Consider the following 23,537-nt stretch of genomic DNA (forward strand, 5'->3'; position numbering starts at 1 on the left):
GCATCCCACCCCAGAGTCACAGAATCATACAGCACGGAGACAGACCCTTCGGCCCAACTCATCCATGCCAACCGTGTTTCCCAAAGCAAAACTCATCCCATTTGCCTGTGTTTCGCCCATATCCCTCTAAGTCTTCCTTATTTGTCTACCTGTCCAAATGTCTTTTAAATGTTGATACTATACTTGCATTTGCTACTTCCATTGGCAGTTCATCCCACATACGAACCATCCCCGTGTGAAAGCATTGCCCATCACGTCCCTTTTAAGTCTTTCTCCTCTGACCTTAAAGAAATGCCTCCTAGCTTTGAACTACCCTACCCTAGGGAGAAGACCTTTGTTATTCACCTTATCTATGCCCCTCATCATTTTAAAACCTCTGTAAGGTCATCCTTCAACTCCATCGCTCCAGTGAAAAAGGTTCCAGCATTTCCAGCCTCTCCTTATAGTTCAAACCCTCCAGTACCAGCAACATCCTAATAAATCTTTTCTGAACCCTCTCAAATTTAATGATATCCTGTGGCCTGACAGTACTGCTATCTTGCCATGCCATTTAGTCTAGATACAAAGCCAGGAAGTTTCTCATGGTTGTTACAAGGCTTCTGTTAAAACAAAAAAAGCCTTTACAGAGAGGATCCTGGCGCACTTAGTCAAAGATAGCCTCTGGTACCAGTCTGGGCCCTCCTAAAGGTAGTCAGAGTCAGGATGCTCTTTTTATAAGAGGTGAGGAGCCAAATGAGGAACAGAACATCACCTGTCTAGACTTTTACTAACCTATGTGGCTGATTTCCCCCTGAAATGAGACTGAGATACATATTATGTGAAATGAAAGTGGCTCGGCTATTACTGTTGGTGCAAGTGTAGAAGTTTCCTAAATGAGTGAGTGGGCAGCACAGAGAGCAGGAAAATCGATGATTTTTCTGCTCCTCGGATGCTGCCTGACCTGCTGTGCTTTTCCAGCACCACACTTTTGACTCTAACCTCCAGCATCTGCAGTACTCACTTTTGTCTAGCACAGAGAGCATATATGGTTAATAGTGTTGGGATTTGTGATGGGTGATACCATGTGAGGAATCTGATGCAAGCAAAAGTGAATGTGGTAGAGCATAAGCTTTGGTGGGAGGAGAGTAGAATAGCAGAATTTGAATGAGCATTTAGGTATCAGAGAGAAGATATTGGAAGTGACCCTGGTAGATTGGATAAGGATATTGGCCTGCTTCCTGTAGTGCTGGGCATTCATGCAGACAATTTGAAATTGCTTTAACCCAAGCCTCTGACCAGGCTGGCATTATTTGATGTTCTGGTGTCTCCACTGCTGGCTCACTGGGAGGAGGAGGTTTTGTATCATCGCCATCCTCTACAGCTCGAGTCTCAGGAACATGATGGCAGACTGGAGCACTAATTTCCTTATGTCTGTAATGTCACAGGCAATTATCAGGATATGTACAGGACTGCTCTGCACTGACAGTGCTTGGCTGGTTGCACATTATATTTTTAAAGATGGTGCAAGTGCAACGGCTGCCAGTGAATTCTGGAATATCTGCTGAGTGGCAAGTTGTTACTGGAATGGCATGTGGTAAGGTAGGGCAGAAATCAGACTAGAGAGACAGCATGGGGCAGAGTATGTCGTTCATAAGGTAACTTTGGTAAAATACGGTATAGAACTCTTGCTCAGCCCTACAGCAAAAATCCCTCCAAGAAACTGCTGCACCTCAGCACTATGATTAAATGATCCCTCATGCAAGAAATTCAGATAAGCATGAGTTTAATTGGAGTAGATACTTTCCTAACTCTACATACCAACAGAAAATTAATGGTCCTGTCTTGGAGATGAGCTTATTTCAAGTCCATGATTACTATCAGATGAATATAAAGGAACTGTGTAATTCCTGTCCCTCCAAATGTCCTCTTTCTTCTTGCACTGAGACAGCTAACTCCACTTACAGCCTGCCTGTGAATCTGAGAGCAGGAAATCACAGTACAGGAATCAAGGAAGTGAATTTGTCCTATTGCCCTCAAGCAATATGAATTGACGTTCCAATGACTGTGTCCTCATTCATGAATGAATGAATTAAAGAAAGATGTATTTATTGCCACTTGCGTTTTACATGATTAATACAGTTAAATACAGTGAAAAGCTTCAACAGTCGCCATAATCTGGAGCTACTTTGAATAGTTTAAGAATAAAAAGAATACAAGATGTCACTGAAAGAGTGTCCTGAACTCTGAGCCAGCTCAGCATTAACACTTGCACTGACACTGACCCTTTGATTATACCCATTCTCAGAGATATACAATCATTTCATGTGTTGAAATTCAAATTTGTGATTATTTTCCCTTCAATTTTATTAAGCAGTTCTTTTCCAAGTGCCTATGCAAATTTAAACTTCATTAAAAATCATTACTTTGCTCCTTTTTGTAAACATGAAGGAGCATTAGGTTGCTTTTCATGTTGAAGGGTCAGGCTTTATTCGCGAAAGTAAAAAAAATCCATAACTTGAAAATCATTAATTCCTGGTAGAAGTATAATGTATTTTGTTTCCTGAAGAAAGGAGAAATTTTAGAACTGTTAGGAATTAGATGATCTCACTTTGAGGGTGTTAGTGTGAAATCTCAAGATCGGAAGTGTTTGGTTGGAACCCAGAAAGGATTATTTGGAGCTGAGAAAGTCTAAGCTCAGTTGTGTGACTAGTGAAGAAAGAGGCAATGAAACTTTCAAGATTGGGAGTTGAAAGAAACTCAATCCTATAGATTTGATACAGAAAGGAATTAATTCTTCCTGTTGTTTGAGGACTGTGATGCATTAGATAGATCGAATTATATTTTTACTGTGTTTTGAAATCTTGCATATTGAGTTATATGCAAAATAGCTTGGCTTATTCTACTTTATTTTCAGATTATGCCTGAAGTTCAAAGTCACTCCATTCCTTCTCTGCTTTTTCTTCTGCAGCTGAATTTCTATTCCTCCTCTGGGGGGTATATCTCTGCTATGCAGTACGGACAGTCCCATCAGCATTTCATGAACCACGCTATATGGCTGTAGCTGTCCATAATGAACTCATTATATCTGCTGTATTCCATACCATCAGGTAAGAAGACTGCTAGCTCTTAAAGCTAATTTCTAAAAGCTACATGGGGAGTTGTGGAGGTGAGGACCGGGGATGTACTTTTTAATTCCTTTTTTCAAAATGTTTGGAGTGAGAGGAAAATTCTTGCAAAAGTGCTTCATGTATTTACCCAATTCATGCCACACAAATGCTTTATCTGTAATGCCTTTTTCATTCCGGTTCCTTCTGTTTTTTTGACTAACCTTCCTTACACAAGGTAGCTTTGAGCTGTAGTGCAGTCAACTAATAAACCAATGGTCTATTGGTATTAGCAGTAACATATCTTGAGGACTGCCACTGAAGATCAGGAGTATGAGACTTTACAGCACAGGCTGTGATGACCCTGATTTCATGCACTGGTCACAGCCAGAACACCCCCTTGTGGCATGTGGCCTGGTTTTATGAAGATTCCCTGCACAAATATTACAAGCAACCATGTGCACCCTCATCTCATTTCATTTTGAAATTCATCTGTGGGAAGTGAATGTTGCTAGTAAGGCCAAAATGGATTGCCTACTTGCCCAGAGGGCAGTGAAGATTTAAGAAAGAGATTGCTAAATCTTTGGATATTAAAGGCATCAGAGGGTCTAGGGAGATTGTAGGAATACAGCACTGAATTGTAGGATCAGCCATGATCATGTTGAATGGAAGAGAAGGCTCAAAGTGCCAAATTGTCTATCCTAGATTCTATATTTTAACCATATTGTGGGTCTGGAATGTAAACCAGACCTGCTAAGATTGATAGATTTCCTTCCCTAAAGTGTATTAGGGAACTAGTTGGGCTTTGTTTTGACAACAGAGGTTGCATGAAGATCATCAGGTTAGTTTTGTTTTTTTCAGACATTTTAAAATTCAAATTACATCATCATTTGAACCATATCCCCAGGTGTTAGACTCAGCTTCTGGATTACCTAGTGACATTATCACTAGGACACCATGACCCTGCTTGTAACTAATTAATTTTTAAAATTATAACTTATGATTAGTTGCTTTGGTGATAACAGTAGGGAATTTGTATTGCACTGGTAGCTATATAGAGCAACATCATGAAAAGGACTCAATAAATGTAGCCAGAACAATTCCTTTCTCACTGTTAGTTTTTTCCATGTTGATTGTCCACAGTAGTGTTATGAGAGTAGTCATCAGTAAAGCTGTAATGTACACTGTGTGCTATGGGGAGGAACACATATGCTTGAATGTAAGCTTCCTTTAATCCACTAATTTAATGAAGCTTTTAATGTGCTTACTTTCTTTGCTCTAAACATATTACCAAAGTCATCTACTGAAGAATTTCGTTCTGATGCCTTAATTATTAGCACAGTGTGGTGTCACTTCAATCTCTGATGTTCTTCAGTTCTTTCTAAACTGTCCAATCTAATTGAGAATTGTGCAAAAATAACAGCAGGACTAACCACAAGTTATAGAAGACCTGTTGTATCAAACCTCTGTTTGAAGCAGTGAAATAAATGCTTACCCAAAACATAAATTGCTGGAGAAACTCAGCACGTCTGGCAGGATCTGTGGAGAGAAAGCAGACTTAACATTTTGAGTCAGTGACCCTTCTTCGGAGATGATGTAGCCAGGAAAAGATGGTATATAGCTGAAGAAGGGTGATGGGAGGAATGGAAAGGAATAAGCAGGTAGGCAGAGATGGAGTCCAGAATGGAGAACAACAGTTAGGCACAGGGATAGATGATAGGATGCTACTAAGAAAGAAAAGCTGATAATGGGGACCATAAATAGGCAAAAATGGAATGGCTACGCTGAAAGCAGCCTATGTCATGACAAGTTATGGGGGTGGGTAAAGGACATTGAAGAAGGTGTTCAGGTACTAAAATTATTGAACTCAGAATTGAGTCCTGAAGGCTTCAAGGTCCCTAACAGAAAATAAAACGCATATGCAGTTCTTTGTTTCATTATAGAAAATACAACTTTCGTTTCTGCGGGCTTTTCAGGAACACATTTAGAAGAGAAACAAAAAAAAATCATCTTTTATTTTGGTTTCAAACTGAATGACCCTGGAATTTTGTTAGGGGTGAAATTATGAGTGAGCATTTGGTCAAGCAGAATATTCTGTTCACTTCTTTGAACGATGATAGCACTATTTTAATCTTTGGTTTATTATAAACTTGTCTCCCTTAAATTTAACCCTGCATGGCACATCCTACTGCAGTGAATCACTATCATTTTTAAGGCGCAATTTCTCTGTGTTGTACACTGAAATGACAATAATAATTGGAATCCATCATGTGAACAAATAGTTGTGTGACACAGAAATAACCACATACCTAAATGTAAACTGTTTAATCCCTGTTTCCATGTTTTCTAGTTCGATAATTACCGTTACACGTTTGGGTAATCCAAGTCTAATCACCTGCTGCTATAATACAGTATGTGTTGCACCTTAGCACGTGTACATTAGCTCCAATACCACTTTCCGTACATGCATGTGAGCTGTGTAATTCATGAATTTTGCACATGCTTCTTCAGTTCAACAAGCCAAGAGTTGCAAATATAAAGCTTTTAGCTCCTGACAGATTGCAGGATTAGAGCTGTTACAATATTGTAGGAATAAAAACATATGCAGACATTGATTCTTTCCACTTTATTCAAATATAGTTAATCTGTTTTCACTGGCTGTTTAAATTTTCTGTTCAGGATTTTGTCAGTGCAATTTAATAGTTGAATTAAATAACATTGCCTCATCTGAATTGCAATTACTTTTACAGCTGACTACATATATAATATATAAAAAGGTTCTTCCCCCCACAGAATTCTACCAGCGAGGAGCTGGTGCAAGAAATCTAATTTTACTCATCATTTTCCTTTGAATCTGGCACAGAAGCTTTTAGAAATGATTAAAGCTGAAACTAAATCTAAGGTTAAAATGACAAATTGTGGAATGCAACTCAAGAATGGCAACCACAACTTGCAGTTATATTGCACATCTAATGTGAAAAGCATCCCAAGGTGCTTGTGGGAGTGTAATCAGACAAAAATTGACACTGAAGCAAAGAAGGGGAGATTATGAAAAGTGACTAAAAGCTTAGTAAAAGATTTAGGTTTTGCGAGGTTTTGAAGGAAGGAATGACAGACTGAAGGATGTTTATAGGATCTGGCTGACAGTATCCCAGGCAATGGGAAAATTAGTATCATGGACCTGAACTGCTCCAATTTCTAAGGACACGAAATGTGCAATTAAAATGTTCTTTCCCTTCATTTTTGTCAACGTAATTCCACTACTCCACCTTCACCAACCCCACAGCCTTCCATTGTTTTTCATTCCACAATCCTGACTTTTTAAGAAGCTTTGTGTCACCGATATCACCATTTCCACACCTTTCTTATCTTATTCATTCTTTTCAATGTTAGCAGTATCCTCCGAGCAGGGATTCAGTATTCGGCCCCTCAGCTTGAATATAAATAACCCACACACTTTCATTGGCAGCAGGATGTAAGGGCCCCATTATGGTACAGTGGTAGTGTCCCAATCCCTGGGCTGGGAAAGCCTGGGTTCAAGTCCCAAATACTCCAGAGATGTATAATAACATCTCTCAACAGGTCAACCAGACAGAAAATAGGTTGAACAGCACATCATGGCATAAGTTAACAAAAGTTATATTTCCAATAGAAGCAAAATTGATAATATAATCAAGAAACATGGAATGACTTTTACATAGTAATCATACTTTTTACAGTCTAATTCTTGATTTCAATCATTTCATGTCTCCGATGTAGGGGACAGAAGCCCTCCCCTTTAAGAAGGAACATTAGATTTCCTGTCCTGTTCCCAATCAGTGAACTCATATAATATTCATATCACATGTAACTAGTCAATTCCAATTTATTTCTCCCCCTCCAATACAGCATCACAGAAATTAACACAAGTGGCTTGTCATGTTTCATAAATGGGCAAAGGACTTGATCTATACACAGCTGACTCAAAGGATAAGGCCGAGTGAAAGTTATCCCTATTTGCTTTCCAAATTCCAATTATTTAACTGTACAAGGAAAACATGTTCTCTACGTGCGGTGCACAATAAAATTAAAAGTCTGTTAATAAAGAAAGTGCATTGGTTTTGCTACACAAAAACTTATGCCTCGTTCTCATAACTGCCAACCACCTCACCAGAAAGAGAAGAAGAAAATGATAAGGAGGTCCTGTTGTTAAATTACGCTGGACATCTGCATCTAATCCTTGGAATATCTGGGGTTCCCATCCCTACTATTGTGCTTCTCTCACTCTCTCCCTGGGGTTTTCAGGGCTAGTGTCCCTAATTCTCATTAAGGTATATGCAAAATCCATCATTCTAAATGAAGCTGTGAATAAAAATTACATAAATTAGATATGTTTGCTTGTATCTGATGATGCTGCTAGATATTTCTGTGAAAACCTCCCAGTTATAATATATGATACCGTCAGTGTGAAACTTCAAAACAGAGTGATTAGGAGTCAGCAGAGTGAGATGGCTGCAAACATATTAGTAAGCCAAGCACTTATAATTCTACCTACATTGCAATTTTTTACATCCAACATTAGAGTTGTCCCAGCACATCTCTAAGTCTTTAGCTGGAGCTATACAATATTATGATAATGTGTTGACACTCAAGTATTGCATGTAATTCACCCACTTCACATCGGGGCAGCATTGCACCCATTTCCAACCACTTGAACATAAGAACTAGCAACAAGAGTAGGCCATCTGGCCCTTCGGCCTTGCTCCGCCATTCAGTTAGATCATGGCTGATCTTTTTGTGGACTCAGCTCCACTTACCCGCCCTCTCACCATAACCCTTAATTCCTTTATTGTTCAAAAAAAACTACCTTAGCTTTAAAAATGCTTACGGAAATAGTGTCAACTACTTTTCTGGGCAGGGACTTCCATAGATTCACAACCCTCTGGGTGAAGAAGTTCCTTCTCAATTCAGTCCTGAACCTGCTTCCTCTAATCTTGATGCTACACCATCTTGTCCAGGCTTCACCTGCTAATGGAAACATCATCTCCAATTCTATCTTATCTATTCTCTTCAAAATGTTATATGTTTCTATAAGATCCCCCCTCATTTTTCTGAATTCCAATGAATACAATCCTAGTCTACACAGCCTCCTCATAAGCCAACCCCCTCAACTCCTGAATCAGCCTAGTGAACCTCCTTTGCACTCTTTCTAGTGCCAGTGCATTCTTTCTTAAGTAGGGAGACCAAAACTGCACACAGTACTCCATATGTGGCCTCACCAGCACCCTGTACAGCTGCAACATCATCTCTCTGCTTTTAAACTCAATCCCTTTAGCAATAAAGGACAAAATTCTATTTGGTAAAAACAATGACTGCAGATGCTGGAAACCAGATTCTGGATTAGTGGTGCTGGAAGAGCACAGCAGTTCAGGCAGCATCCAAATAGCTTCGAAATTGACATTTCGGGCAAAAGCCCTTCATCAGGAATAAAGGCAGTGAGCCTGAAGCGTGGAGAGATAAGCTAGAGGAGGGTGGGGGTGGGGAGAAAGTAGCATAGAGTACTATGGGTGAGCGGGGGAGGGGATGAAGGTGATAGGTCAAGGAGGAGAGGGTGGAGTGGATAGGTGGAAAAGAAGATAGGCAGGTCGGACAAGTCCGGACAAGTCATGGAGACAGTTACTGAGCTGGAAGTTTAGAACTAGGGTGAGGTGGGGGAAGGGGAAATGAGGAAACTGTTGAAGTCCACATTGATGCTTTGGGGTTGAAGTGTTCTGAGGCGGAAGATGAGGCGTTCTTCCTCCAGGCGTCTGGTGGTGAGGGAGCGGCGGTGAAGGAGGCCCAGGACCTCCATGTTAATTATATGTTGTACCTACAGACCAACCCTCTGTGATTCATGCATAAGGACACCCAGGTCTCTCTGCATAGCAGCATTTTGCAAATTTTTACCATTCAATTAATAGTCCTTTTTACTGTTACTCCTACCAAAATGTACGACTTCACATTTATTAACATTGTATTCCATCTGCCAGACCTTTGTCTACTTACTCAATGTATCCTCTGCAAGGTTTCACAGTCCTCTGCACACTTTGCTCTGCCACTCATCTTAGTGTCATCTGCAAACTTTGACACTCTACACATGGTCCCCAACTCCAAATCATCTATATAAATTGTAAATAATTGCAGTCCCAACTGCAATCCCTGAGGTACATCACTAGTTATTGATTACCACCCAGAATAGCACTTATTTATCCCCACACTTTGTTTCCTGTTAGTCATCCAATCCTCTAATACTTTACCCATAGCACCATACATCTCTATCTTATAGAGCAGCCTCTTGTGCAACACCTTGTTGAAGGCCTTTTGGAAATCTAGGTACACTACATCCACTGGGTCCCCATTGTCCACTTTGCTCGTAATGTCCTCATAGAATTCCAAAAGATTTGTCAAGCATGACCTGTCCTTAATGAACCCATCCTGCCCAATGGGACAATTTCTATTGTGATACCTTGCCAGACCTCCCTTGATAATACATTCAAGCATCTTCCCCATTACAGAGGTTAAACTAACCGGTCCATAAATCCCCATCTTTTGTCTACCTGCCTTTTCAAACAGTGGTGTCACATTTGCTGTTTTCCAATCTGCTGGAACTACCCCAGAGTCTAGCAAATTTTGGAAAACCACCACCAGTGTACCTGCGATTTCTCCCGCCATCTCTTTTACCACCCTGGGATGCATCAGGGCCAGGAGACTTGTCTATCCTTAGCTCCATTAGCTTGCCCAACACTACCTCTTCCATAATAATGATTGTTTCCAGTTCCTCATCTCCCTTTGTCTGTTTATCAATGTCCTCCACTGTGAAGACTGATACAAAATACTTGTTCAAATTCTTGGCCATTTCATCACATCCCATAACTAAATTCCACTTCTCAACATTTACTTTAGCCACTGTTTTTTCTCTATCTATTTATTTATTTATAGAAACGTTTGCTATCTGTCTTTATATTCTGTGCAAGTTTTTTCTCATGTTCTACCTTTTTTTTATAGCTCTTTCTGTTGACCTTTAGAGCTTTCCCAATCTTCTAGTTTCATGCTGTTCTTGGCACTTTGTATGCCTTCTTTTTCAATTTGATAGCCTCCCTTATTTCCTTAGACACCCAAGTCCTTCCTTTTCACTGGAATATACTTTTGCTGAGCACTTTGAAAAATTGCTTTGAAAGTCCTCCACTGCTTGTCAACAGTCCCACCATAAAACCTTTGTTCTCTGTCTACTTTAGCCAGGTCCTCCCTCATTCCATTGTAGATCCCTTGTTCAAGCACAGGACCCTGCTATTGGATTTTATCAACACATTCTCCATCTATATTCTAAATTCAACCATATTGTGATCACACTTTCCAAGAGGATCCCTAACTATGAGGTTATTAATTATTCCTGTCTCATTGAACAGGGCCAGATCTCGGATAGCTTGCTCTCTCGTCACTTCCTTTATACTGTTCAAGAAAACTACCACAGATACACTCAATATACTCCTCCTCAAGGCTATCCTGACAGAGCTGGTTTGACCGATCTACATGTAGATTAAAATTCTCCATGATAATTATGACACCATTTTTACAGCCATTTGTTATTTTGTTGTTTAATCCCCACCCCAGTGTGATGTCATTATTTAGTGAGTTACAGACTATGCCTATCAATGACTTTTTCCTCTTAGAATTTCTAATTTCCACCCAAATGGATTCAATCTCATTCTCCAGAGAACCTATGTCATCTCTTAGCACCGCCCTGATGTTGTCCTTGAATATCAGAGCTGCACCACTTCCCTTACCTTCCTATCTGTCCTTCCAAATAGTCTGATACACTGGATATTTAACTCCCAGTCATGACCATCCTGTAACCATGCCTCTGTAATGGCTACCAAATCATATTCATTCATAATGGTTTGTGTCGTTAACTCATCGTCGTTATGAATGTTACAAGCATTCAGGTAATGTGCCTTTACACTAGTTTTCTTGCGCTCTTGATGTCCAACATCTCCAATAATATCTCCTGAGTTGTCCTTCGTTTTTTTGCTTCTTTCATAGTCTGCCTTGAAATTAAACCCTTCTGCACACCTGCTAACCTGCTGCATACTTTTTTATTTACCATCATACTCCCTGTCGTTTTCCCTTTTCCTCTCACTTGGGAATGAATAACAGCCACATTGAAAAATGCAGCCTGAAGTGTTACATCTATAATCTACCATTAATGGTCAACTGAATCAAATTTTGCATATTTGTAATGCAGAGAAGCACTTCAAGTATTCTGCCAAGGACAGCTCTTCAAATGTGTGCAGTTAATTAGCAGTCAGTACAGTTCAATCTAAACATGGGGTGTGCTGATTTTATTAAACTTATCATTGTCACATTAATAGCTGCCAATTAACCTTGCTGGCAGGGAAAAGAAAATATTTGTGACCACAGGCTTCTTCAGTAAGCTTTGCCCATAAAACAGAGTGAATCTGAATGGAAACTGCTTACAATACAGTACTGCAATGGGCAACTGTCAAAATAGATACAATGTTATGTAAATCTACATGTTGAAGTTGCTCTGTTCAAGCAGATTGAGTAAATATTAGATTTGGCCCATTCACTTGTCTCTTCTAGACATTTGTGAATAGCACAAAATGTTGTTTTCCATCATGTAAGACAACTTGCCATTGTATTTATTTTGGATTCTGATTCACTTAGGTGCCTGCATCTTTCAGTATAATTGGATATAATGTTATCACAATTGGAATTCAAAATCTCAAATGTTTAACCACTGATGTAGAACCATACAGGTTTACAGGGCAGATGGAAGTAATCAGTCTTGTTGGGTCTGTGCTGATTCTGAGGTTGTAATTCTCTTTCCTGGGCCAAGTGCACAGAATAGGGAGAAAATCCAGCTTCACTGACCTGACCTTTTAAAATGTCTGCCCACACTTCCCATTGTTGGTTCAGGAGAGCAGGGTAGATTGGGAGTTGGCCTGGGCAACACAAAAAGAGCCTAAGAGAGTGGCAAGCTGAGATGGACTGGACATAAAGTGTGTCATGGAATCTGGTAGTGACTTTATAAAACATTCCTCCTGCTCTCACCACTATTTAAATAGACAGTCTTTTATAAAACCACGCTGGCACTTTCTAATTACCTTGAGATTTTCCATGTGACCTGTTGTAACCTCCTTCACGACCAATTCTAAGATTTTCCCCGTGACATCAATCAAGCTAACTCACCTATAGTTTACTGTTTTCAGCCTCCCACTCTTCTTGAATAGTGAGGTTATGTTTGCTACTTCCCAGTCTCATGGAACCTTTTCAGAATCAAACTAATGTTGGAAACTTAAAAAACAAATGGTGCATGGATAAGGATCCTGGCTCTAAATGCTGCTCCTTTTCTTAAGTTTTTTTTCAGTGCTGGAGGTGATTTGCTCAACTCCTTTGCACAGTAGTTACTGTTTTTGTAAGTTTTGCATTGTTTTTTGGAACTTAAAAAGAAAATCAAAAACAATGATACTTGAAACAAGAGGAAAGAGAGAGAGAACAGGAGGTGAAGTTCCAGCAGAGTGACCATGTGTAGAGGTCAGAGAATGGCTATAGAGAATCAACAAGAATACATCAAAAGAACCAAGCACTGGACTTTCACAGCTGACTGACTGTGAAATAACAAATGTCTCTAGAGATTAATCAAAGAAAAACAGTGAAGTGCAGTTTCACAACTGACCTCAGGAGACCTCATTATCCAAACTACACACAGCAAGTGGGAGTGATCAGTGATTTCAGATCCTCATCAGCAAAGTGTTTGATTTTAAAACTTATAAATCTTAATTTTTTGTTGTAAGTCTATAATAGGATGTAGGGCGATGGTTTATTTTATGTTTTACTGAGATCTGTCTCTTGATTAAATTTTTAATGTAAAAGGCAGATATTAAGTTATTCTAGAGCAATGTTTTTGAGCAGTAGGACTGTGCTAATGCTGAGATTTTCAGAAAGTGTACTGTGTTTTGTTGGGTGTATTCTGGGTCTGTAGATTGTTTAAGGTGCAGAGCTGGCCTTTAGTTGAGTGGTGTGCTCTTTCTGTCAGATGTGGGAGTTTCAATGTTCCTGGAGATTATGCCTGCAGCAAGTGTGTTTGGATGCCAATCCTATTGAATCAGGTGGATTGGTTGGAGCAGCACTTTAGAGGCCATGAGGATTTTATCAGAGCCAGGGTTGTGATGGATGGCAGTTTCAGGAAGGTAAAGTAAATGTAGATACAGTCAGGTAGATGGGTTACTGCTAGGAAAGGTGGGAGGCGTAGGCAGCTGGTGCAGGAGTCTCCTGTGGGTATCCCCAGCTCAAACAAGTATGTTGTTTTAGATAATGTCAGGCATGATGGCTTCTCAGGGGAATATAGCACTGACAGCCAGGTTTCTGGTACTGAGACTGGCTGTTCTGTAGTGAGGGGTATGTCAGGTTCCACATGGCCAATTGTGATAGGGGACTCTCTCGTCAGGGACAAGTGAGACATCAGAATGGGGTATTGTCTTACTGATGCCAGGATCAAGGAATTCTTGGAGAGTGTGCAGAATATTCTCAAAGGAGAGAGGGACCAGCAAGAGATTGTTGTGCACAAAGACACCAATGACATAGGAAAAGAAAGGGATGAGATTCTGTAGAAAGAATATAGGAAGTTAGACAGGAGATTAAAATGTAAATCCTCGAGGGTAGTAAAATCAGGATTATTCTTGGTGCCCTGTGCTAGTGAGAGTGGCTGAGGAGCTGGGGCAGGGGCTTCATGTTTTTGGATCATTGGAATCTCTTCTGGGGTAGAAGTGACCTGTATAAACATGGGTAGCACGTGAATTGGAAGGGTACCAACATCCTGGCATGAAGGTTTGCTAGAGCAATGCTAGGAGGTTTGCTAGGAGGGTTTAAACTAGTAAGGAGGAGGGGAATATCCAAAGTGATAGTGAGAAATTAGATAAGTCTGAGGCAAGTACAAAAGAGGATCAAATTAAATAATCAATGCAGGCAAGAGCATGGCAGAGAACGAGGTAAGGCATTTATTTCAATGTGAGAGGCCTGACAGGTAAGGCAGATAAAGTAAGAGCGTGGTTGGGAACACGAGACTGGGATATCACAGTTAATGTGGCCCAGCAAAAGACAGGATTGGCAGCTTAACGTTTGAGGGTAATAAATTCGATAGGAAGGATAGAAAAGGTGGCAAGAGAGGAGGGGGAGTTTTCGATTAGGGATAATTTTGTAGCTGTGTTTAGGGAGGATATTCCTGGGAATACATCCAGGGAAATTATTCGTGTGGAACTATGAAATGAGGAACGGGTGGTCACCTTTTTTTGGGATTGCACTGTAGATCCTCCAATAGTCAGTGGGAAATTGAGGAGCAAACATGGAAACAGATCTCGGATATCTGTAAGAATAATAGAGATGTAATAGTAGGTGATTTTAACTTTCCAATCAGACAGTGGGATTGCCATAGTTTTGAGGGCTTGGATGGAAATGAATTGAACAAGAAAAGTTTCTTATTCAGTGTGTGGATGTACCTAATGGAGGAGGAGCAAAATTTGACCCTTTCTTGGGAAATAAGGCAGGGCAAGTGACTGAGTTGTCAGTGGGGGTGCACTTTGGGTCAGCGTCCATAATTCTATTAGTTTTAAAGTAGTGATGGAAAAGGATAGACAGGATCTAAAAGTTGAAGTTCTGAATTGGAGGAAGGCCAATTTTGATGGTACTGGACAAAAACTTTCCAAAGTTGATTAGGTGAGGCTATTGGCAGGTGAAGAGACTGTTGGAAAATGGGAAGTCTTTAAACATTAGATAACGAGTGTCCAGAGACAATATGTTCCAGTTATTACAAAAGACAAGGCTGATAGGTGTAGGGAACACTGGATGAATGGAGACATTGAGACTCTCGTCAAGAAAAAGGAGGTGGCATTTATCAGGTGGAGACAGTGGGGATCATGTGAATCCCTGAAAGACTATAAGGACAGTAGGAGTATGCTTCAGAGGGAAATCAGGAGAGCAAAAAGGGAACATGAGATATATTTGGCAAATAGAGTTAAGGAGAATGCAAAGAGATTCTACAAATACGTTAAGGGATAAAAAGTAACAAGGGAGATAATAGGACACTTTAAGATTAGCAAGGCTGTCTGTTTGTGGAACCACAGGAGATGAGTGAGATATTAAATGTGTATTTTGCATCAGTATTTACTGTAGAAAAGGATATGGAAGCTAGGGAACTTGGGGAAGAAAGTAGTGATATCTTAAAAAGTGTCCATATTACTGAAGAGGAAGTGCTGGAGGTTTTATAATGCATAAAGGTAGATAAATCCCTGGGATCTGATCAGGTGTATCCCAGAACTCTGTGAGAAGCTAAGGAAGTGATTGCTGGGCCCCTTGTTGAGATATTTGTATCATTGATAGCCACGGGTGTGGTAGCAGAAGATTGAGGTTGCCTAACTTGGTGTCATTATTTTTAAAAGGTGGTACGGTAAAGCCAGGAAACTATAGATCTGTGAACCTGACATCAGTGCTGGGTAAATTGTTGGAGAGGATTCTGAGGGACAGGATTCACATGCTTTTGGAAAGACAAGGACAGATTATGGAGAGAGAACATGACTTTGTCTGTGGGAAATCATGCCTTACGAACTTGATTGAGAGTTTTGAAGAAGTGACCAAGAAGATAGGTGAGGGCAGAGCAGTAGACGTTATTTATATGGATTTCAGCAAGGTATTTGACAAAGTTTCGCACAGTAGACTGGTAAGTAAGGTTAGATCCAGTGGAGCTAGCCAACTGGATACAAAATTGGTCTGAAGGTAGGAAACAGAGAGTTGCTTTTCAGACTGGAGGCCTCTGACCAGCAGTGTGTCACAAGAGTCGGTGCTGGGTCCACTGCTTTTCATCATTTGCAAAATGATTTGGATGTGAATATAGGAGGTATAGTTAATAAGATGACACCAAAATTGGAGGTGTAATGGACAGTGAAGAAGGTTATCTCAGAGTACAATGGGATCTTGATCAAATGGGCCAATGGGCTGAGGAGATGAAGATGGGGTTTAATTTAGATAAATGTGATGTGTTGCATTTTGGTAAGGCAAATCAAGGCAGGACCTATAAAGTTAACAATAGGTCCCGGGGAGTACTACTGAACAAAAGGATGTAAGAGTGCAGGTTCATAGTTCCTTGAAAGTGGAGTCACAGGTAGATAGGGTAATGAAGAAAGTATTTGGCATGCTTGCCTTCATTGGTCCGTACAATGAATACAGGAGTCGGAATGTCATGTTACAGCTACCTTTAGATTACTGCATTCAATTTTGATCTCCCTGTTATCAGAAATATGTTGTTAAACTTGAAAGGGTTCAGAAAAGACTTGTAAGAATGTTGCTGGGATTGGAGGATTTGAGCCATAGGGAGAGACTGAATAGACCAGGTCTTGTTTTCCCTGGAGCATCAGGGGCTGAGGAGTGACTTTATGGAAGTTTATTAAATCATGAAAGGCAAATAGCCAAATACTTTTTTTCCCAAGGTAGACAAGTCCAAAACGAGAGGGCTCAGATTTAAGGTGAGAGGGGAAAGATTTAAAAGGGACCCGACAGGCAATCCGACAGCTGCCAGAGTAAGTGATGGAGGCTGATACACCTACAACATTTAAAAGGTATCTGGATGGGTTGAAAGGGATATGGGCCGAATGCTGGCAAATGGTACAAGACCAGTTTAGGATATCTGGGCTGCATGGACTAAAGGGTCTCTTTCTGTTCTGTATAACTTTCTGACTCAATGACCTTATTCATAGACACACTAGCTCATTTGCCATGTCTTTTAAAACATTAGACTGAAGTTCCTCAGGACCTAGAGATTTATCATTCTGCAGCTCTATCAGCTCTATCAGTACTGATCCTATAGTGATTATAATTTCACCAACCTCCCCTCTTTCTTCAACCTGCAGATTTACTGCTCTTACTGAGATGCCCTTTATATCCTGTATAGTCATGACAGAAGCAATACATCTGCTATTTCCTTATTATCTCCTATTAATGTCATTTTTATCCTCTTGAGAACTAGCCCTCACACTTTTCCATTTCAGACAGACATAGAGATGTACAGCACGGACACAGACCCCTTGGTCCAACTCTTCCATGCCAACAAAATATCATAAATAAATCTTGTCCTATTTGCCAGCATTTGGCTCATATCCCTCTAAACCCTTCCGATTCATATACCCATCCAAATGCCTTTTAAATGCTGTAATTATCCCAGCCTCCACCACTTCCTCTGGCAGCTCATTCCATACACATACCACCATTTGTGTGAAAAGGTTGTCCCTTAGGTTCCTTTTAAATCTTTCCCCTTCACCCTAAACCTATGCCCTCTAGTTCTGGACTACCCCACCCCAGGGAAAAGACTTTGTCTATTAATCCTAGCCATGCCTCTCATCATTTTATAAACCTCTATAAGGTCATCCCTCAGCCTCCGACAGTCCAGGGAAAGCAGCCCCAGCCTTTTCAGCTTCTCCCTATAGCTCAAATCCTCCAACCCCAGCAACATCCTTATTAATCTTTTCTGAACCGTTTTCAAGTTTCACAAGATGCTTCCAATTGCAGGGAGACCAGAAGTACACGCAGTATTCCAAAAATGGCCGAACTAATGTCCTGTACAGCTGCAACATAACATCCCAACTCCTGTACTTAATACTCTGACTAATAAAGGAAAGCGTACCAAATGCTTTCTTCACAATCCTCTCTACCTGAGACTCTACTTTTAATGAAATATGAAACTGCACTCCAACGTCTCTCTGTTCAGTAACACTCCCCAGGCCCTTCCCATTAGGTGTATAAGTCCTGCTCTGATTTGCCTTTCCAAAATGCAGCATCTCACATTTATCTAAATTAAACTCCATCTGCCACTCCTTGGCCTGATGGCCCATCTGATCAAGATTCTATTGTACTCTGAGGTAACCGTCTTCACTGTCCACTACACCTCCAATCTTGGTGTCATCTACAAACTTACTAACCATACCTCCTTATTCACATCCAAATCATTTATATAAATTACAAAAATCAGTGGATCCAGTGACAATCTTTGTGGCACTCCACTGGTCACAGGCCTCCAGTCTGAAAAACAACCCCCCACCACCACCCTCTGTCTTCTACCTTTGAGCCAGTTCTATATCCAAATGGCTAGTTCTCCCTGTATGCCACATGATCTAACCTTGCTAATCAGTCTCCCATGAGGAAACTTGTCGAGCACCTTACTGAAATCCATATAGACTACATCCACTGCTCTGCCCTCATCAATCCTCTTCATTACTTCTTCAAAAAACTCAAGTAAGTTAATGATACAAAATTTCCCATGTACAAAGCCATGTTGACTATCCCTAATTAGTCCTTGCTTTTCCAAATACATGTAAATCCTGTCCCTCAGGATTTCCTCCAGTAACTTGCCCACCACCGATGTCAGGCTCACCAGTCTATAGTTCCCTGGCTTTTCCGTACCACCTTTCTTAGACAGCGGCACCACATTAGCCAACCTCCAGTCTACCAAGGAAACTCTTGCTATCTGTTTTTACAATTTTCACTGACTTACCCTTATACTTTAATTTATTTGTCTTGTTTAAACTTTTAGTCATTGTTTACTAATCTTAATATTCTGAGCTATCATCTGTCTTGCTATTCACCTTTGTACAATTATATGGTCTGTCCCTCAGTTTGATGCTTTTTAATTTAGCATTTTAATTTTCATACTCTTTCAGCAGAATTTCTTTCCTAGTTCTGCTTATATCATTGATACGAAGGTGTACCACGATCACTGGACCCCATTCACTGCAAATTCTTCTCCAGCCCAAAGTAGATGTTCTGAATACTGGCATAGGACAGACAACAGCCTATTTGGACTCATGCATTTTGCTTTAAAGAACAGTGTCACCCACCTGTTCCCTATAGCACTACATTCCTTTTCCCTACCATTTTGTGAATGGCTTCCTGTACCATAGTGCCATGGTCAATTAATTCAACCCCACCCTGCCTATATCATTCTGTCTCAAACAAGTTTAAAAATTCTTAAACCTTTTGGATAATTGCAAATTCTGAGGCTCATGCACTCTTGCCCTCTGGCTCCCCATACCTGCTTTGTTGACAGTCCCTAACCACTGACTAAACCAGATTCTGGAGTAGAGTGGTGCTGGAAAAGCACAGCAGTTCAGGCAGCATTCGAGGAGCAGGAAAATCCCCTGCCACAACAGGAATTGCAAAACCTGTGCTCACACCTCCCCCCTCACCTCCATCCAAGGCCCTAAAGGAGCCTTCCACATCCATCAAAGTTTTACCTGCACATCTATCAATATCATTTATTGTATCTGTTGCTCCCGATGCAGTCTCCTCTACATTGGGGAGATTGGCCACCTCCTAGCAGAGCACTTTAGGGAACATCTCTGGGACATCCGCACCAATCAACCACACCACCCTGTGGCCCAACATTTCAACTCCTCCTCCCACTCACCCGAGGACATGGAGGTCCTGGGCCTCCTTCACCGCCGCTCCCTCACCACCTGATGCCTGGAGGAAGAACGCCTCATCTTCTGCCTCGGAACACTTCAACCCCAGGGCATCAATGTGGACTTCAACAGTTTCCTCATTTCCCCTTTCCCCACCTCACCCCAGTTCCAAACGTCCAGCTCAGCACCGTCCCCATGACCTGTCCTACCTGCCAATCTCCCTTCCCACCTATCAGCTCCACCCTCCTCTCTGACCTTTCACCTTCATCCCACCCCCATCCACCCATTGTACTCTTTGTTACCTTCCCCCACCCTCCTCCCTGACCTATCACCTTCATCCCCTCCCCCACTCACCTATTGTACTCGATGCTATTTTCTCCCCACCCCCACCCTCCTCTCATTTATCTCTCCACCCTTCAGGCACTCTGCCTGTATTCCTGATGAAGGGCTTTTGCTCCTCGGTTGCTGCCTGAACTGCTGTGCTTTTCCAGCACAACTCTACTCCAGAATCTGGTTTCCAACATCTGCAGTCATTGTTTTTACCACTAACCAAACCAGAAGACCCTCTTCTATGGGGTGTGACAGCCTCCTGCAGCTATAGACACTTATACCTAACTATTTTTCCTGCATCAAATGGGGTTCCTGCAGTGCAGTTACAGTGTCCCTGTCTCTGGTCCATGAGGACTGGGTTCATGTCTCACCTGCTCCAGAGGTGTGTAGTAACATCTGTGAACAGGTTGATTAAAAAATTTTACCCTGGATCACACCAGCATCCTGTAGCTATTCAAAACCTGCATTTGCAGCACATCACCTGCCCTGCCATCTCTAATAGGTGTTCATTAATTAAAGATTTCCTCAGAATTAATCTATAATTAATACAGCCCACACTTCTCAATATGCTATTGCATTGCCAGTAAAATACAAATAAAACAAAACAGTGTTATACTGATGAAGCTTCACTGTTTATAACTGTACAGTTGATTTGCCTGCTTCTTCTGCTACTCAAAATTGGACATCAAATGCTGGAGACTGTAAGTAGAACAGATGTTAAAAAAAACCTCTTCCCTACACCTTCACCAAACTCTGCACTCAGCATACTTTACTTACTTAAAGAGCTTCTTCTTGGTATGCACTGAATTGCCACTTTGAACCAAATTTCCAGATATACCCACTTGGCCTCTATCTCACACAGGCAATGTCTCTCTTCACAATGATCATGTACCTTTGCTGACTGCACTTTTTCTTATCACCCTTTTCTTACACAGAACTGTGATGGGTCAGCCTCGAATTTAACTGAAACTGTCAGTCATTGTCCACATTGGAACCAACGACATAGGAAAGGAAAAGGTTAAGATTCTGAAGGGAGATTACAGAGAGTTAGGCAGAAATTTAAAAAGGAGGTTCTCGAGAGTAGTAAGATCTGGATTATTCCCAGTGCTACGAGCTAGTGAGGGCATGAATAGGAGAATAGAACAGATGAATGGGAGGCTTTGGAGCTGGTATATAGGGGAAGGATTCACATTTTTGGATCATTGGAATCTCTTTTGGGGGAGAAGTGACCTTTACAAGAAGGACGGATTGCACTTAAATTGGAAGGGGACTAATATACTGGCAGAGAGATTTGCTAGAACTGCTCGGGAGGATTTAAACTATTAAGGTCAGGGGTGGGGGTGCGGGGGGGGGGGAACTCAGGGAGATAGTGAGGAAAGAGATCAATCTGAGACTGGTACAGTTGAGAACAGAAGCGAGTCAAACAGTCAGGACAGGCAGGGACGAGGTAGGACTAATAAATTAAACCGCATTTATTTCAATGCAAGGGGCCTAACAGGGAAGACAGATGAATTCAGGACATGGTTAGGAACATGGGATTGGGATATCATAGCAATTACAGAAACATGGCTCAGGGATGGGCAGGACTGGCAGCTTAATGTTCCAGGATACAAATGCTACAGGAAGGATAGAAAGGGAGGCAAGAGAGGAAGTGGAGTGGTGTTTTTGATAAGGGATAGCATTACAGCTGTGCTGAGGGAGGATATTCCTGGAAATACATCCAGGGAAGTTATTTGGGTAGAACTGAGGAATAAGAAAGGGATGATCACCTTATTGGGATTGTATTATGGACCCCCTAATAGTCAGAGGGAAATTGAGAAACAAACTTGTAAGGAGATCTCAGCTATCTGTAAGAATAATATGGTGGTTATGGGAGGGGATTTTAACTATCCAAACATAGTGTTAAGGGTTTAGATGGAAAGGAATTTGTTAAGTGTGTACAAGACAATTTTCTGATTCAGTATTTGGATGTACCTACTAGAGAAGATGCAAAACTTGACTTACTGTTGGGAAATAAGGCAGGGAAGGTGACTGAGGTGTCAGTGGGGGAGGCCTGTGACCAGTGGAGTGCCACAAGGATCAGTGCTGGGTCCTCTACTTTTTGTCATTTACATATATGATTTGGATGCGAGCATAAGAGGTACAGTTAGTAAGTTTGCAGATGACACCAAAATTGGAGGTGTAGTGGACAGCGAAGAGGGTTACCTCCAATTACAACAGGATCTTGACCAGATGGGCCAATGGACTGGGAAGTGGCAGATGGAGTTTAATTCAGATAAATGCAAGGTGCTGCATTTTGGGAAAGCCAATCTTAGCAGGACTTTTACACTTAATGGTAAAGTCCTAGGGAGAGTTGCTGAACAAAGAGACCTTGGAGTGCAGGTTCACAGCTCCTTGAAAGTGGAGTCGCGGATAGATAGGATACTGAAGAAGGCGTTTGGTATGCTTTCCTTTATTGGTCAGAGTATTGAGTACAGGAGTTGGGAGGTCATGTTGCAGCTGTTACAGGACATTGGTTAGGCCACTGTTGGAATATTGTATGCAATTCTGGCCTCCTTCCTTTCGGAAAGATGTTGTGAAACTTGAAAGGGTTCGGAAAAGATTTACAAGGATGTTGCCAAGGTTGGAGGATTTGAGTTGTAGGGAGAGGCTGTACAGGCTGGGGCTGTTTTCCCTGGAGCATCGGAGGCTGAGGGGTGACCATATAGAGGTTTACAAAATTATAAGGGGCATGGATAGGGGAAATAGACAAAGTCTTTTCTCTCGGGTGGGGGAGTCCAGAACTAGAGGGCATAGGTTTAGGGCATTCTTTTCACACAGAGGGTGATATGTGTATGGAATGAGCTGCCAAAGGAAGTGGTGGAGGCTGGTACAATTGCAACATTTAAGAGGCATTTGGATGGGTATATGAATAGGAAGGGTTTGGAGGGTTATGGGCTGGGTGCTGGCAGGTGGGACTAGATTGGGTTGGGATATCTGGTCGGCATGGATGGGTTGGACCAAAGGGTCTGTTTCTGTGCTGTACATCTCTATGACTCTATGTTTACTGGTTATATTTACACTATATGGGAGCATGATGGCTCAGTGGTTAACAATGCTGTCTCACTGCTCCAGGGACTGGGTTTGATTCCACCTTCAGGCTACTGTGTAGAGTTTGCATATTGTCCCCGTGTCTGCTTAGGTTTCGTCCAGGTAGTCCAGTTTCCTCCACAGTCCAAAAATGTACAGGCTGGGTGGATTAGCCATGGGAAACACAGGGTTACAGAGATAGGGCAAGTGGGTGGGATGCTCTCCAGAGGGTCAGTGTGGACACAATGGGCCAAATGCCTTGCTTTCACACTGTAGGGATTCTATGATATGAATATTGCAATAAGGCACTCGTTCTATCAACTTAGAACCAAAGTAAATCTTCGTCCTTCATTTATTCTTCATCAATTGTTTCCGCCAGGCACACATTCCAGCAGCATACCTATCCAAGGATTTCTGCAAAATAAACTTGCACTCATTACTTGGCAATCTTTCAGCTGACTTAAATATCAGGCAAACTTTGTGTTGTTTAATAAATCTGAAATGACATTTAGTTAGTTTGAAAGGCAACTAGAGCAATAAATGAAGAATAGTTAATTGAGCAATGCTATTAAAT

At 41.3% G+C, this 23,537-nt stretch overlaps 1 protein-coding gene across 1 annotated transcript in view; it reads left to right on the top strand.

Moving 5' to 3' along the window:
- The window catches only part of gpr158a (G protein-coupled receptor 158a), a 670,521-nt gene that overhangs the window by 593,986 nt on the left and 52,998 nt on the right, over positions 1-23,537 (top strand). The window contains exon 8 of the mRNA XM_072575980.1: positions 2,948-3,086. Within this exon, the coding sequence (XP_072432081.1) occupies positions 2,948-3,086 (139 nt within the window). The remainder of the gene's footprint in view (positions 1-2,947; positions 3,087-23,537) is intronic.

Source organism: Chiloscyllium punctatum, chromosome 8 (assembly GCF_047496795.1).
Source record: "Chiloscyllium punctatum isolate Juve2018m chromosome 8, sChiPun1.3, whole genome shotgun sequence".
NCBI classification, from domain to species: domain Eukaryota; kingdom Metazoa; phylum Chordata; class Chondrichthyes; order Orectolobiformes; family Hemiscylliidae; genus Chiloscyllium; species Chiloscyllium punctatum.